This window comes from Nicotiana attenuata, unplaced genomic scaffold, assembly GCF_001879085.1.
Source record: "Nicotiana attenuata strain UT unplaced genomic scaffold, NIATTr2, whole genome shotgun sequence".
Lineage (NCBI taxonomy): Eukaryota > Viridiplantae > Streptophyta > Magnoliopsida > Solanales > Solanaceae > Nicotiana > Nicotiana attenuata.
Genome location: NW_017671423.1, coordinates 183,267 through 197,650, shown reverse-complemented (window position 1 = coordinate 197,650; position 14,384 = coordinate 183,267). Strand labels below are relative to the sequence as shown.

The following is a 14,384-nucleotide window of genomic DNA, read 5'->3' as shown; positions in this document are numbered from 1 at the left end:
GAGAGGAGTAAAACAAAATATTTATTTGTTCTAAAACCCTAAAAACAACAATACCCCAACCTCTCTTGAATTTGTTTTGTTTGCCAGATATTTTTCCTCTCATTTTGGTGTAAACCAAACAAACAGAGAGAGCAGAAACAGCAATGGCCACCATGTTAGGACTCTCAAACCCAGCAGAGATAGCAGCTTCTTCTCCTTCCTTTGCTTTTTACCACTCTTCCTTTATTCCTAAACAATGCTGCTTCACCAAAGCTCGCCGAAAAAGCTTATGTAAACCTCAACGTTTCAGCATTTCGAGTTCGTTTACTCCTTTTGATTCTGCTAAGATTAAGGTTATCGGCGTCGGTGGCGGTGGTAACAATGCCGTTAACCGTATGATTGGCAGTGGCTTACAGGTTCTTTTATCCCTTTTTCTTTTTTATCTTTTTGTCCCTTTTTGTGTTTTTCAAAATTGTTTCTTTTTTGTGTCTTCTGTGCTACCTGTATATATAAATTTTGAGTCTTGCACTCCCCCTTTTTATGTAATTTCAAATTTTGTTCCTTTCTCATGTCCAGTATATGAAAAAAGGGTCTTGGAATGCTTTTTTTTTTTGTTATTATTTGCTCATCTTGTATGTACCTAATTTAAGCAACTCTTTTCAAATTAGCTAGCAATTAGACCCCCCAGAAGTATTTTTGAGGACAGAAATGAAAATAAAAAGAAAATTTGGACTATGTTTCACCAAAATGCATTGTTGTATGGACTGAGTAACCAATGTAGTAGCGAGCATTTACTTCCTTATCATTTTGATCTTATTTTAACTGTTATACTACAAGTTATGAATGTTGTTAATTCTAATTCTGAAGTTCTAGTTAGTTTTTATTTTTTATTTTTTATGGAGTACTTTATATGAAGACGAATTTTAAGTTATCAACCTTCAAAATACGATTGGTTACCTGCTCCAGAATACAACAAATTGCATTTCCTGCTTCAGAATATCAAAACCATTTGTTCCATAATACAAATGGCCTTATCTTGTTTTTGTAACACAACTTGCTACTACTATTCTATGTATTTATGCATCAAATTGAGTATCTCAATTTATAATGAAGAAATGATAATAGCTGCAGACAAGAGCCTGGTATTTAAGTGGAGAAGTCGAGGGGAGGGCCCATTATCCAGTGAGGTTTGAGCCATACGCAGCCGTTGGTCCTCGAATTTTCTCGGTTATATAAAAAATAAAGAAGTGATAACAGCTCTATGTTCTATAACGCCAAAAACAAGACTTGGGATCATGTTCTATGCTTTGTTCCTGTGGATACTTTAGAAGACAGGAACTCAATATCAATCCTCTTTGTTTGTTTGACTTAAGATTTCCTTTTCTCTCTTAGCAACCAAGTAGTTACACTTGGATTCTCTGTAACCCTCAAGTGAAAAAATTTGGACATTTTATTGACTCCCTTATTTTCTTGGCGTTGCTATTGAATTCACAAGGGTGTATATGTATTATCATTGGCTTGGTTAACAAATCCGTGCCATGAAGAAAAGCTAGAAATCGTTTTACTTATTTGTTTATGATGATTCTTCAGTTTGCTTTCTTTTAATGAATATTAGTTGAGACTCTCATGTGATGATTCAATCCCTTCATTTCACATGACGAATCTCATTGTTGCATCTCCAAAAATAGGGTGTTGACTTCTATGCTATAAACACTGATGCTCAAGCACTACTTCAGTCTGCTGCTGAGAACCCACTTCAAATTGGAGAACTTCTGACTCGCGGGCTTGGTTAGCACTCTTCTGTCTCTCTATAAAAATATTATTCTTTCAGACTCTCTATTCTAGCAGCTTTTCATTAATCAAACATTGTACTAGTTTTTTATATCAATATCAACCATGTTAAAATAACTTCGGCAGAAGCTAGCATCAAGAAAGTTATACTCTATCCTGACTTTGTAAAGTGACATAGTATTACTTTGCCTATATGGCATCACGTGTTGTCACGGGTTGCTCTAGATGTGGATGCTTCTTGTTTTGCTATTGATTTTGAGGCTTGTGTTTAACAGTCTAACTTTTTAAACACTTCTATGCTTCTTGATAAGCTAGGTAACTCTTTCTTTATTTGATGTAATGATTTGTTACGTAAGTTGCTTCTTGAAATGCAGGTACTGGTGGCAATCCTCTTTTAGGGGAACAGGCAGCGGAGGAGTCAAAGGAAGCCATTGCAAATTCTCTAAAAGGTTCAGATATGGTGTTCATAACAGCAGGAATGGGTGGAGGTACAGGATCTGGTGCTGCTCCTGTTGTGGCTCAAATAGCAAAAGAAGCAGGCTATTTGACTGTTGGTGTTGTCACATACCCATTCAGCTTTGAAGGACGTAAAAGATCCGTGCAGGCAGGTGCCATTTTCAGCTCCTTGGAGAATAGAATTTTGCTTCTTTTTCCTAGACTTTTTGGGGATGTTTCATTTCACAACAACTAGAAAATGTTAAAGCATGTTAGGAGGTCCCAGCATAAAAAGGGAGGAATGTTTATTTCACAATGAAGAAATTGCTAGAAAAAGAATAAGCAATTGGAAAGGCTACTTTTTCTGGTTCTGGTTTAACTGCTCTAAAAACGGGACATTTCCACTTAGAGGTGCAAATCGTTTATGAAGATGCATTTTCAATTTCCATTGATTAGTGAAACATGCTTGATGTGAAAGGGAGTGAGGTAAGGATGAAGAAAGGAAATGAACATAGCATTGAGTTGTACAGCAAGTTTAGGGATGAAATATTGAGATGCGTAAGGAAACTCATATTGTGTAAAGCTTCAAACATAAGCTAATATTGATGAACTCTAGACATCTAGAGGGAACATAATAAAGCTTCAAACTTATGTTAAATAGCTGTCATGCTTAGGTGGTATGGGAATATTTCCTTCGCTATTAAATGACTCCCAAAATATGGTCCTTCGAATACGCCTCTGCCTCACAGCCTCAGGATGATTAGTCTTCAGTATCTCACCCGTAGAAGGATGACCATAGGAACTTTCTCTAGATTGGGTAAAATTTGTAGAGAATCATATTATGTTGTAGATTCTCTTCCTTTCTACCAACATACCAATATCTAAACAAATTATAAGACTCTTGGCAAACACCATAGCTAATGTAATTGGACCAACAAAACTAAACCTTTTCTCTATGCCTCATTTTAATCCCATTATGCGCTTAACCTGGGTATTATAATAACTGGAAGCGCTGACAAACATTTGGCGCTTGATGGATCTAAAGGAAATGGATTGCTCTCTAAGGCAAAAGTGTTCATATGCCTGAACCTGAACATAATTCTGACTTTTCTAACTGGCTTATTTTCTTTTCTGCGCCAATGTCCTATGTTCCTTATCATTAAAAATATTGTTTCCATGGTATGTTTTATGCTCCTATCATCCATATCCTTTCATGTAACTTATTTAACTTATTGACCGACAGGCTCTGGAAGCAATCGAAAAACTTCAGAAAAATGTCGATACCCTTATAGTAATTCCCAATGACCGTCTGCTAGATATTGCTGATGAGCAGACACCACTTCAAGATGCTTTTCTTCTTGCTGATGATGTATTACGTCAAGGTGTCCAGGGAATTTCCGATATAATTACTGTGAGTTCCTTTGTCGAAATCCAGTATCTCTCTCTTTCAATGATATACTGAAATTCTTTGTTGTGTTATACAAATGTATAATGTCATCGTACTGGTTTTAGTTACTTTACTAAATTCTCAAAAACACACTTGCGAACACACGTTGGCATAAAAAAGAGGCCTACTTGTTTTTTAATCAATATAGCATTTTCTGCGACTGAACGTTAAATGCAAAAAGGTTCAAGAGTAATGAACTGTGGCATGCCATCCAGTTGCTTCACTGTCTTAACGAATCTTCTATGATGGACTTTTTCTGTATTAAATATAATATTGCAGAGGTTATGTTCGTTTAATATCTCATGAAAGGCTTCAGAAAAGAACTTTCCCGACTAAAACAGGACTGGTAATTTTCGTATTTGCAACTTAGCATGTTTATAGACGTTATCGCATTATGTGCTATAAATCTGCATAAATTCTGAAGTGGTCCTTCTATTTGCAGATACCTGGGCTTGTAAATGTGGATTTTGCCGATGTAAAGGCAGTGATGAAAGATTCTGGAACTGCTATGCTTGGAGTTGGGGTTTCATCAAGCAAGAACCGTGCTGAAGAAGCAGCCGAACAAGCAACTCTTGCCCCTCTAATTGGATCGTCTATTCAGTCTGCAACTGGGGTAGTATACAACATTACAGGAGGAAAAGACATAACTTTGCAGGAAGTGAATAGGGTGTCTCAGGTGATGATGAGTGTTGTTTTCTTTCTTTCTTTCTTCCCCAGAAATATTAAAGAAACCTTCAGCTCTGTTTGGAAAATGAGAATGATATATGTAATGCTGAAATGCTGGCAATATTTCTCACAGGTTGTTACCAGTCTGGCTGACCCCTCCGCTAACATCATATTTGGTGCTGTTGTGGATGAACGCTACAATGGTGAAATACATGTGACCATAATTGCAACTGGTTTCACCCAGTCTTTTCAGAAGACTCTTCTCTCTGACCCGCGAGGTGCAAAGCTTGCTGATAAGGGCCAAGTAATCCAAGAAAGCATGGCATCACCTGTTACCCTGAGGTCATCAACCTCACCTTCGACAACATCGCGAACACCTACTCGGAGGCTGTTCTTTTAGCTCCTTTATATAGTTTGTTACGGCTTCATTTCTCTCTTTTCTTACTTTTTTTTTAAAAATTTCTTTGTATTTATATGTTTTACTGATTGGTGTTTGCTTTTGGCTGTTGACCTAGTGATGATTCTTATCAAAAGCATCACATTTTCACACTCTGCTGTGCTCTCTTGTGATCTGCCTGTACAGCACGTTTTTGCCTGTAAAAATTCGTTGCCTGTTGATTTCCTCTCTAATGAACATGAGACGTAAATTAGTCACTTTGGTTGGAAAAGTTTGCTCTTACATGCTTAGTATCTCTTAATTATGCATAGACCTTACTTAATGATTATTCGCTGTACAGTTTGGCAAAAATACCTTGCTGGAATTTATATCAAATTGTTGGTATGAGATCGTCTAAATATCTAAAAACATTTATTATACCGTATACCAGGCATGGTACAACTCAACAAGTATTACAGATCTTACTTGTATTTCCCTCGGTATAACTTGATCAAGTAACAACCTAATCCCGTTCTCAAACCAAACAAACCCCAAGGTATTGACCATTTCAGGGAACATTCTAGAACATCCGAGTTTTTTTTTTTTGCACGCCAAATTCAACAATCCAAATAGTTTTTGCAATCTGAGCTATACAGGCTACATACAGCACAGAGAGAATGATAACGGCAACTCAACTTAAACGCTTCTCCCAAGGGGTTGGCAAAATATCAAACTAATTAGCACACTTCTTTGGATAGAGACGCATGATGTAAAGCATTATACTTGCACTGTTGCACATTTCATATTTCTGTATCCCGGCCAAAGCTATTGATCTTGATCCTCTTCTACGGGAATCATATTTAAGATATGGGATCAAAAGAGAAGATGCAGTATATAGTAAAACAATATAAGTTTATTACTTATAAACGGGAACAATCACAGTTGCCATTCATTTATGCAACCTGCCTTCCTATTACAGCCACTACAAGATCACAAAAAGAATGACAACTCAGGTGAAGGTGCAAAGAATAACATACTGTCACCAAAATATTCAAATAGAGGTGGCAACAAATTTGCTGCATCCATATCCTTCTTTGAGGCCTGACCAAAAGCAGCTGGTGCTTTTTGGATTTTCCCACCAGCAATCTCTCTTCTGCTAGATCTCATCCCATTGTTCGCATTCTCATTTTGCAAGCCTTGTGGCCCTGATGATAAACTCGCATCTGTAACACCCAGGGTTGTGGCATTTCCACCAATAGCTCCTTGTATGCCTACTGGCAAAGAACTTGATAACATTGGACTTGCCGGACCATCTATGTTTAATTTCTTGGGTGGGGGCTGTGAGATCATGTCGTCCATGCTCGCTTTGCGTTTATCTAGACAATTATAAAGAGGCATTCAAAAAGTGCATTATAACCAAGGATGACAAAAATAACGTTTAGCGTTGCTTAGCAATTGGAGCCAGAAGACATCCATGGAAGAGGACTTCCAAGATAGCACGGCAGAACCAACAATGCAAAAGCTTATAGGGAGATATACAGACTTGCACAAAATTATATTTCTGCACAGTAAATGCTTTAAGATATATAAGGGGTTACTGAGTTACTAATTAGTACGGAGTATCTATATACTACGTGAAAACACTAAATCATTCAAATGTGTTTCAGACAGGAAAATGCTTGCGCTCTGAAATTTAGCATAAAATTTCCACGTTATCCCACAAAACGATGGCAATCTGATACAGAAAAAAAATATAAATCCACAGATCTGTTTGACAAAACATATCATTCCCAAGACCATTTTTAAGGACAGTAAAAGCAGAAAGACATGCTTAGTGGACAACTTAATACTACAACTTCAAAAAACCTGAATGATTAAAAGTTGTAGTTATTGACTGTAGTAAACGATGGCTACGTACTTGACAATGTTGTTGCGATTTTACATTTATTCTTCAGGAATATCCAATTCGATGGAGATAGAGATGCAGGAAGCATCTTGAAATGCTCATACATGCATAGACCTGCAGCGGACTGTGAACGAAAACACAGTTGGAAGAGTTTTTATCAGTGAAGCAGAACATTAATCCTAAAAGCCAAAATTCATGTTAGGCAACATAAAACATTACAAAGAATTAAGATGACGAATTGATATGAAAAACTCTTAGAGCATTGCAAACAAGTCACCATCAAGGCTCCATATACACGCCAAGCTTCATGTCTCTTTATTTCATTTTTTTGTTTCTCAAGCTGCATTTCAGGCTCCAGCAATCGCAAATAAGCCTCAAGATTCGGCAGCACAAGTAGGCGAACCTACACAAAATTCATAAACATCATAGATTGCAGCTTAAAATTTATAAATAATAAAAAGATGAAAAGAAAATACAGGGATAACAAGGAGATACCACACCAGATCCAAGAGCTGCTAGCCCTTGAATTGCTCCATAATGCTGGGGCAGTGCCTTAGTTGGATCAAGATAAGCATGCAGCAAAGTCTTCGTAATACGTGGCTGGAGACTGTGATACACATGACCATAGCTGCACAGCTTTAACTTGTGAGCAACACAGTTCCAATTGATAATATGGAGATTAACCAATATCATGGGAGTAAAAGATCACCAATTGCTAAGCACCGTCATTCGAGCAGATTACGAAATGATCTACATGTGTCAACAATTATACAGATATACAACCACCCTCTTCCCCTGGAACCCAATAATAATAGTAGACAGCAGAGGAGATGCATGCCTTTTTAGCCTTTGATGAAACAAAACCAAGAGAATGACTGAATAAAGAGATCCCTACCGCCTGCATATTAAAGCAACCAACTTTGCTGTGAAGTCCCTAAGTTGCCAATGGTTATCAGAGAATTTATTCCCCAACCTTTTTGCAACAAGGCATGTCACTACAGATGGCATCGACTGGTGCAGCTGGAAAGATAAACAAAAAAATCATCAGATGCAACTATGGGAACATCATTCAGACCCAAAGAAAAAGTTGCAGAATTAAGCCCAAACCAATTTTCCAATTATGTGAAAGACACCAATTTAATGAACAAAGTAATTTAAGAACTTATTCAGAATAAAGAAAATCTAATATTGTCCGTGAAAGCGGACTCCATCTCTTTTTTTTATGGACATCTGCTTATTGTTTTATTTGGCATCTCCTTAGAAAAATAAAGGAATAAATATCATTAAAAAAAATTTAAACACAGTCATCAAGGATAACCAGCTTTTTACAGACAGATTATAAATTTTTATCGTGCATTCCTGGAATAAATTAAAGGATAAATAAACTGAAGCAAATGGTACTGATGTATCAACAATAGACCCACATAAGGTTCAATATGTAAATGAGAATTCTGAAGAAGGCTCCAGACCAGCCTCATCAAAGCAAAAAGGAGATCAAAATTATTCAAATTCCGTGCAACCTGACATAAAACAGTAGTATCATTAGATCATTTATCTGTCACTTACAAATATTACATTGCTGAACTTGAATCTTAGACTTACCTCATCAGCAACAAAATAAGTGAAGTAAGGAACTAAAGGATGGAGTCCAGGGTCTGTTGCTAAGCTTGCTAGAGCTTCCTTAAAGAGAGGGGAGTTAGATTTATTCACGGTAAGTTCTGTAATCTTGTCATAATAAAGCTGCAAAACAACCAAAGATGCATAAGGATAGAATCATATAGGATGAGCAAACATGACACAACCATATTAGTATAGTTGTACCTGAAGCTCACGGGATAAGACATGCTTAACAGGTATTTTAAGATCAACAGGAACTCCATCCTCCTTATACTCAGACTTTCGGTTATCAGCGGGCGGAGCAAGTGCTGCCATGATATTAATCTATCAGTCACAAGTATAACATATTTTTTGACAAGTAAGAGTAAGTCTCAACATGTAAAATATCATCTGTAGATAGATATTTTAATTGGTTCTGTTTCATCACTATCCTCTTCCATTTCTTTACAGCCACAGGGAAGACAAAGAAATTCCAAACCAGGACAATTAAGAGAATGAGAATCAATATCATGTTGATAAAACAACGGGTAGCAATCAACATATAATTGGACAAACCATCACCTATGTACGTTGACATGTCTACACAAGCTAATTGCTGCTAAAGTTATTGTAAAAGACGAACCTTCAAGTGGAGGGTTTTCAGGAATAGCAGGCTGTACCCCTTCTATAGCTAACCAGTGAGCAAAAAGAGCAGTATCTAATGGTGCTTTCGGCAAAGGTGCTTCGATCACCTAAAACACAATAAGAGAAACTTACCATAAGCATGACTTAAAGTAATCTAAAGAGTAAAGTTGGTAAGGGACCTGAGATATCCAAAATTTCTTACATCTTTGAATTCTACATCCTTCTCTTCGATATAGAACAAATCCTTATGCCCAGCAGCTCTCCTGAACCGCAAGGGATCTCCTGAAGCAAAACCATATATTGGCTGCTCAAGGCACACCGACATAAAGGGAAACAACATCAATGAGATTGAGAACAGACAGTTTCAAGAACCCAAAAAGGACTAGGCAAGGGCAATGACAAATTACATCCGAACCACGCCAATGAGCAACACTGGATGTACATTAGGGGCCGCGGCCCAGGAATGTACATTAGGGTTTAACATAGGGGTTCGGCATTTGGCCCAAACAGAAACCCACTAAATATATAGAAATATTAAATTCAGAACCAAGTTACTAGCATTTGAGGTTGCTGTCCTACAATCCAGAACCATAAAGTTCAAATCCTGGATCCGCCTTCGGTGATACTCCACATACTTTACACACCTGGATATGCCTCAGCCAATGAGCAATAGAGTCGTAAAGGAGAGAAGAGGTACGTACCTCCACATTTCTTAAAGTGAGTGCAGAATCGACATCATCAGTAGATAAAGTAGTCCTTTTCGAATGGCGCATACATTTAATAGCCTCCTACATTATCGAATTAAAATCATTCAAATTAACATAAAGTGCGCGATAATCACAAAAATAGAGAATCACAGCATTTATATCCTCAAACTTATCAGGAACGGCAAAATTTAGTATATAAATTAATGCGAGCTTCACCTGCATAATTTCACGAATACGGTACTCGACATCGGCGGCGAGAGCAGGCAAGACATCCGGTGATAAATTGCTTATTCCTATGCTCTGTGCTATCACTTCTATTGTCTCTTTCGGCACTATGCTCATTTTTATGCTGTTTCAGTGACAATTTCAGACGTAGGGTCGAGGGGATATGCCGGAGCAAAGAAAGTTGGAAGAAAACACCAACTGGAACAAATAAGGGGAAAACTTACCCGTGTGTTCACAAAAAAATTTAGTTAGTTTATTATTCGCAAATCTAATTTCGATAAAGTGAGTTAGCTTTGAGTTTTATTTATTATTATAATTATTATTATTATTATTAATTATTATTATATTAATGTTATAATATTATTGTTCTTGTTATTATCATTAAGTAATATTATCAATTTCAATTTATTTTGTGTTTTTAATATTTGAAGTTTGTATCATTTTCATAATATTTTTAGACAGTGTAAGCGGTGCTACTAGGGGTGTTCACAAAAACCCGAAAAATCAAACCAAAACAAACTGACCAAAAAAATCGAAACTTTTTAGATTTGGTTTGGTTTTGGTTTTGAATTTTAAAAACCAATCTAATTTGGTTTGGTTTTGATTTTAATCAAAAGATAATCGAAAAAACCCGAACCAAACCGACTATAAAAGTAGCTATTTAAATTTATTATTATACCTATATATATATATATATATATATATATATATATATATATATGTATATTTTTTTAAATAAAGTTTCTAAAATTTTATGGTACATATTAGTCATTTATATTTTTAGTCTAGTTCTTTGTTATTACAACAATCTTATTCTTTGCCTTTACATTCTAGTTTGATTGGTAGTGTTCTTTTGCTAAGTACAAGAATTTATTTCATGTTAAAAATAATTAATTTCTAATTGAGTACGTAAACTATTCATCACTATTTGATTCAGTTAGCATCAATATATCTTGGTAAATGATAGATTTCTCAAAGAACAATTGATTTGATAGTGTTAAAATGTAGTCGCCGGAATATGCATTCGATAGTGTATATCTCATATTTAAGAAAAAACCCGATAAGTAACCGAAAAAATCGAATCGCTAAAAAACCACTTAATTGGTTTGGTTCCAATATTTGAAAAACCAACTTACTTGGTTTGGTTTCTTTTTAGGAAAAAACCGATCCAAACCGAACCATGAACATCCGTAGGTTTTACAGTCAAACCTTTCTATAACAACCTTGTTTGTTCCGAATATCTTTTGGATGTTATAGAGAAATGTTGTTATAGATAACATATATTATAACATAACATAAAAATTGACTCCAGAAAAAGTTTGACTTTTTTAGCAAGGTGTTGTTACATAAATATGTTGTATAGAAAGGTCTGATTGTACATAGTGTCTAAAAGCAATTGAATTACTTTCAACTTGTTTTGCTGCGAGCAGTAGCGCATAAGATTCCACTTTCTAGTTTTTTAGGGGGATAATACATAATTACCCATCGAACCTATATCACTTTACCAGTTGTATCCTCAAACTTTATGTGTCCTATGAATCTTCTATCATTGTTTGAAGTGAAATAAGTTTCCATTTGCGTCTAGTACCAGTTTTGAGAAAATTAGTGGACAACACGTACCAATCACATTTTGCCACAACAATTTCTTTTACTGTTTTTCTTTGTTATTTATTATTTTCATTTTACCTTTTTTCCTTTTCTTTCTTACTTCTTTCTTTTCTTTTTCTTTTTCTTTTTTGTTTTCTTCTTCTCCGACACAATAGTGGCACCACCATAGTCACTGTCACCACCACCCATGTCCACTGGAAATCAATTTAAGCACCGCCAAATTAAAATTTCTATTACAATCGATGGGTCCTTTCCCACCAGTCGATTTTTCTTGTTATCTTTTTGTTTTCTTTTCTCCTTTTTCATTCTCTGCAATTGGTGAAATTTCAGATCTCCAATTAAGTGATTGCTTCAAATTTCAAATCTTTGAACTTGGTCCCCAGTTTATCCGGCGAAGAATTCGTCGGAATTTTTGTTAGCATGGTGAATTTGAAGAATTCGCAGAAAATTCAAGTAATTCAGCACCATCAAACTATTGCACAAATCAAAAATATTAACAAACACCAAAATCATCAACAACAAGAAACTCTATTTAGATTCCAAAAACAACGGCACCCCAACACAAAACCTGAATAAAATACTGAATGCGGCAGAAAGTAATCTTACCGGAAAAAAATTGATCTTTTTTATATTATGTTTGCAGAGAAAAGAGGGGGTAATGAAGAAGGAGAAGGTTGAAGGAAGCCATGGTTTCACGCCAAAAGAGAAAGAAGAACAGAAAAAGAAAGGAAGAGAAAAAAACCAAAAAAAAAAAAATAGAAAAATTAATATTTAATGAAAAAAATGCTGATAAAAATAACTTTTTTACCTCTCACTCTTATTACACTTCTAACTAGCACAGAGAGCTCATAGGACCCTCGCAAAGTATAAGGATGCACCTGGTGGTAATGTGCTACAACCCCAATGGGATAATTATGTATTATCCCTTTTTTAAATATGAATCTTTCTGATGACTTGATCAGACTCGTTCTTTGTGATATGCACAACTATATGCTCGTTTCAACAATTTGCAACCAATATTTCAAAAATTCACTTTCACAATATACCTCTTAAAAATTAAAATCTCCAATTTCTTGCAAAACGATAACTTGATGAGTTATTAGAGTCACACAGATAAACGTATATTCCCTGGTCTTATTTGAAAAAAGATGAAGAAAATTAAGAGTAGATCGAAAATCGAATATGACGCTTACGTTCGGTTAGCTTCCAAAATCACAAAAAAGCATACCGAGGTGCAAGTTTCCAAAGTGAAAAGAACTTTTTCCTTCATCCTTTTTTTTTATAATGTCAAGACAATTGCACACCTAAAGAAACAAATAAACAAAACCAAGGAGAACTCCAGTGTACTAATGCCTATCAGAAAACTACTCAAACCTGGTATTAATAGACTTTATAAGCTGCTCTCGATGTCTTTTCTACATATGAAAGCATATCAAGTAGGAAAACAGAGTTCAAACTTCAAACCTGTCTCAAGTCTCAACACACTAATGTGATCACACAATCACAAAAATATCGATTACACAGGAGAAATAGAAAGAGATGTTCAAGTTGTCACAGACACACTTCTCATACACACTCCAAGGCACTAGTTCTTTTGCATTTACAGATACTTAATCAACATATATATTGCCACAACAAGAACTACAATCCCAAGCGCCGATAGAAGCAGACACATGCAAGAGCAACCACCCTTTGTGCGCTTGTTCAAAATTGCAAGCTTTTTCTGCACTCGCTGTTGAATGATTTTGAAGAATCGGGAAAGATGAACGAATTAAATGACAGTAAAGAATTCTCACCATCACCAAGAATAAAAGAACTGAAGAAAAGGAGACGGGCAAGAACTGTCTTACTAACAGAGCAAGTGCCTGTATTAGAGCACGGTGCTTTTATTTATTTTAGTTTTTACTGGATGAATGAGCAAAGGTGTTGTAATTAGCAGAAAACTAATATATCTCATCCAGAGGCGGATCCAGGATTTCAGGAGAATGGGTGCACCACTATCCGACCACCGTTTAATCTGGTTCTCTAAAATTTAACTTGGAAAACTATCAATAATAACATCATTATTTATAGTTACAAGTACTAAGCTCAATATATTAAAATTAAATAACTAATCAAAAAGAGAGTGGTAATGAAAAATGAGGAAACTTGAAATTGAAAAGATTCAAAATGATTAATTTTCATTTTTTATAGTTTTTGAAACTAAATGATTTAACTAAAAAAGAGAATAAAGAAAACACAGAAAAGAATCCAATAAAAATGAAAATTTAATTCAAGGATATATCAAAGGATGAACCCAAAAACGGAAGAATGCATGGGAAAAAAAAGAAAGATAGGACATGGGTTTTGAACAAAAGAAAAGAACGAAAAAGAGAAATAGAAAAATAGCTAAGAGATAGAAGATAGGAAAGTGGGATTCGAACACTAGACCTAGGAGTCAATGGTGCACAATGCTACCACTACACCAAATGCTCTTTTGAGCATGGGTTCCCACGTGGATAATGAAGTACTTTATCCGAAAAATATCCCTGTGATGCACAGCCTAAGGAGGCGAGCATGGGTGCACGTGCCCCATGTCCCTCCACGTGGATCCGCCTCTGATCTCATCCAATGACCAAATACAATAAACTATATGTGGTCTGGTAAAAAATGCATTCAGATTTCACGTAGATACTCCAAATCTGTTGGTGCAGACACTTTGTTTTAGGTTATTTTTTCTTTTTCCTTCTTTTTTGGCTTTTGGTGGTGGGCAAACTTGCGCGCCTAGTTTCGCCTCTCTGGATCAAACATTTGCTACAAGGTTGTCACTCCAGTTCTTTTAACAGCTAGGCCCACCCCTGACCCCTCTGTGCGTAAATCACTTTGTTTAATAAAGACAGCTAGTTTTCCTTTCTATCAATGTCTCTTCTCCAAAGATTCCTCTTCCTCCTTAACCTCTTTGGTGATTCAACGGATTCAGGATCATGGAATTGACAAAAAAATTAATCTCCCGACAGTTCATCT

At 35.8% G+C, this 14,384-nt stretch overlaps 3 protein-coding genes across 7 annotated transcripts in view; 1 reads left to right on the top strand and 2 right to left on the bottom strand.

The window, feature by feature from the left end:
• Positions 1-4,986, top strand: LOC109208195 (cell division protein FtsZ homolog 1, chloroplastic-like). Its single transcript, XM_019371257.1, has 6 exons — positions 1-395; positions 1,668-1,767; positions 2,145-2,374; positions 3,449-3,616; positions 4,095-4,328; positions 4,452-4,986. Exons 1-6 carry the CDS (start codon positions 144-146, stop codon positions 4,716-4,718), a joined length of 1,251 nt encoding a protein of 416 aa, XP_019226802.1. The 5' UTR covers positions 1-143; the 3' UTR covers positions 4,719-4,986.
• Positions 4,987-5,587: 601 nt separating this feature from the next.
• Positions 5,588-10,013, bottom strand: LOC109208194 (transcription initiation factor TFIID subunit 6-like). Of its 2 annotated transcripts, none has more exons than XM_019371256.1 (12): positions 9,765-10,013; positions 9,543-9,629; positions 9,044-9,145; positions 8,840-8,948; positions 8,422-8,525; positions 8,203-8,340; positions 8,070-8,120; positions 7,496-7,620; positions 7,096-7,228; positions 6,878-7,003; positions 6,613-6,724; positions 5,588-6,070 (listed from the first exon to the last, which is right to left on the bottom strand). In XM_019371256.1, exons 1-12 carry the CDS (start codon positions 9,888-9,890, stop codon positions 5,685-5,687), a joined length of 1,599 nt encoding a protein of 532 aa, XP_019226801.1. In that variant the 5' UTR covers positions 9,891-10,013; the 3' UTR covers positions 5,588-5,684. The 2 variants fall into 2 exon arrangements, with proteins under 2 accessions (XP_019226801.1, XP_019226800.1); XM_019371255.1 differs by having other exon boundaries at positions 8,025-8,120; positions 9,765-10,012.
• Positions 10,014-12,737: 2,724 nt separating this feature from the next.
• LOC109208193 (syntaxin-51-like) overlaps positions 12,738-14,384 on the bottom strand; it is a 5,420-nt gene continuing 3,773 nt past the window's right edge. For all 4 annotated transcript variants that reach the window (XM_019371253.1, XM_019371251.1, XM_019371254.1 and 1 more), the window contains one exon: positions 12,738-13,113. In XM_019371253.1, coding sequence (XP_019226798.1) covers positions 12,982-13,113 — 132 coding nt within the window. In that variant the 3' untranslated portion in view covers positions 12,738-12,981. The remainder of the gene's footprint in view (positions 13,114-14,384) is intronic.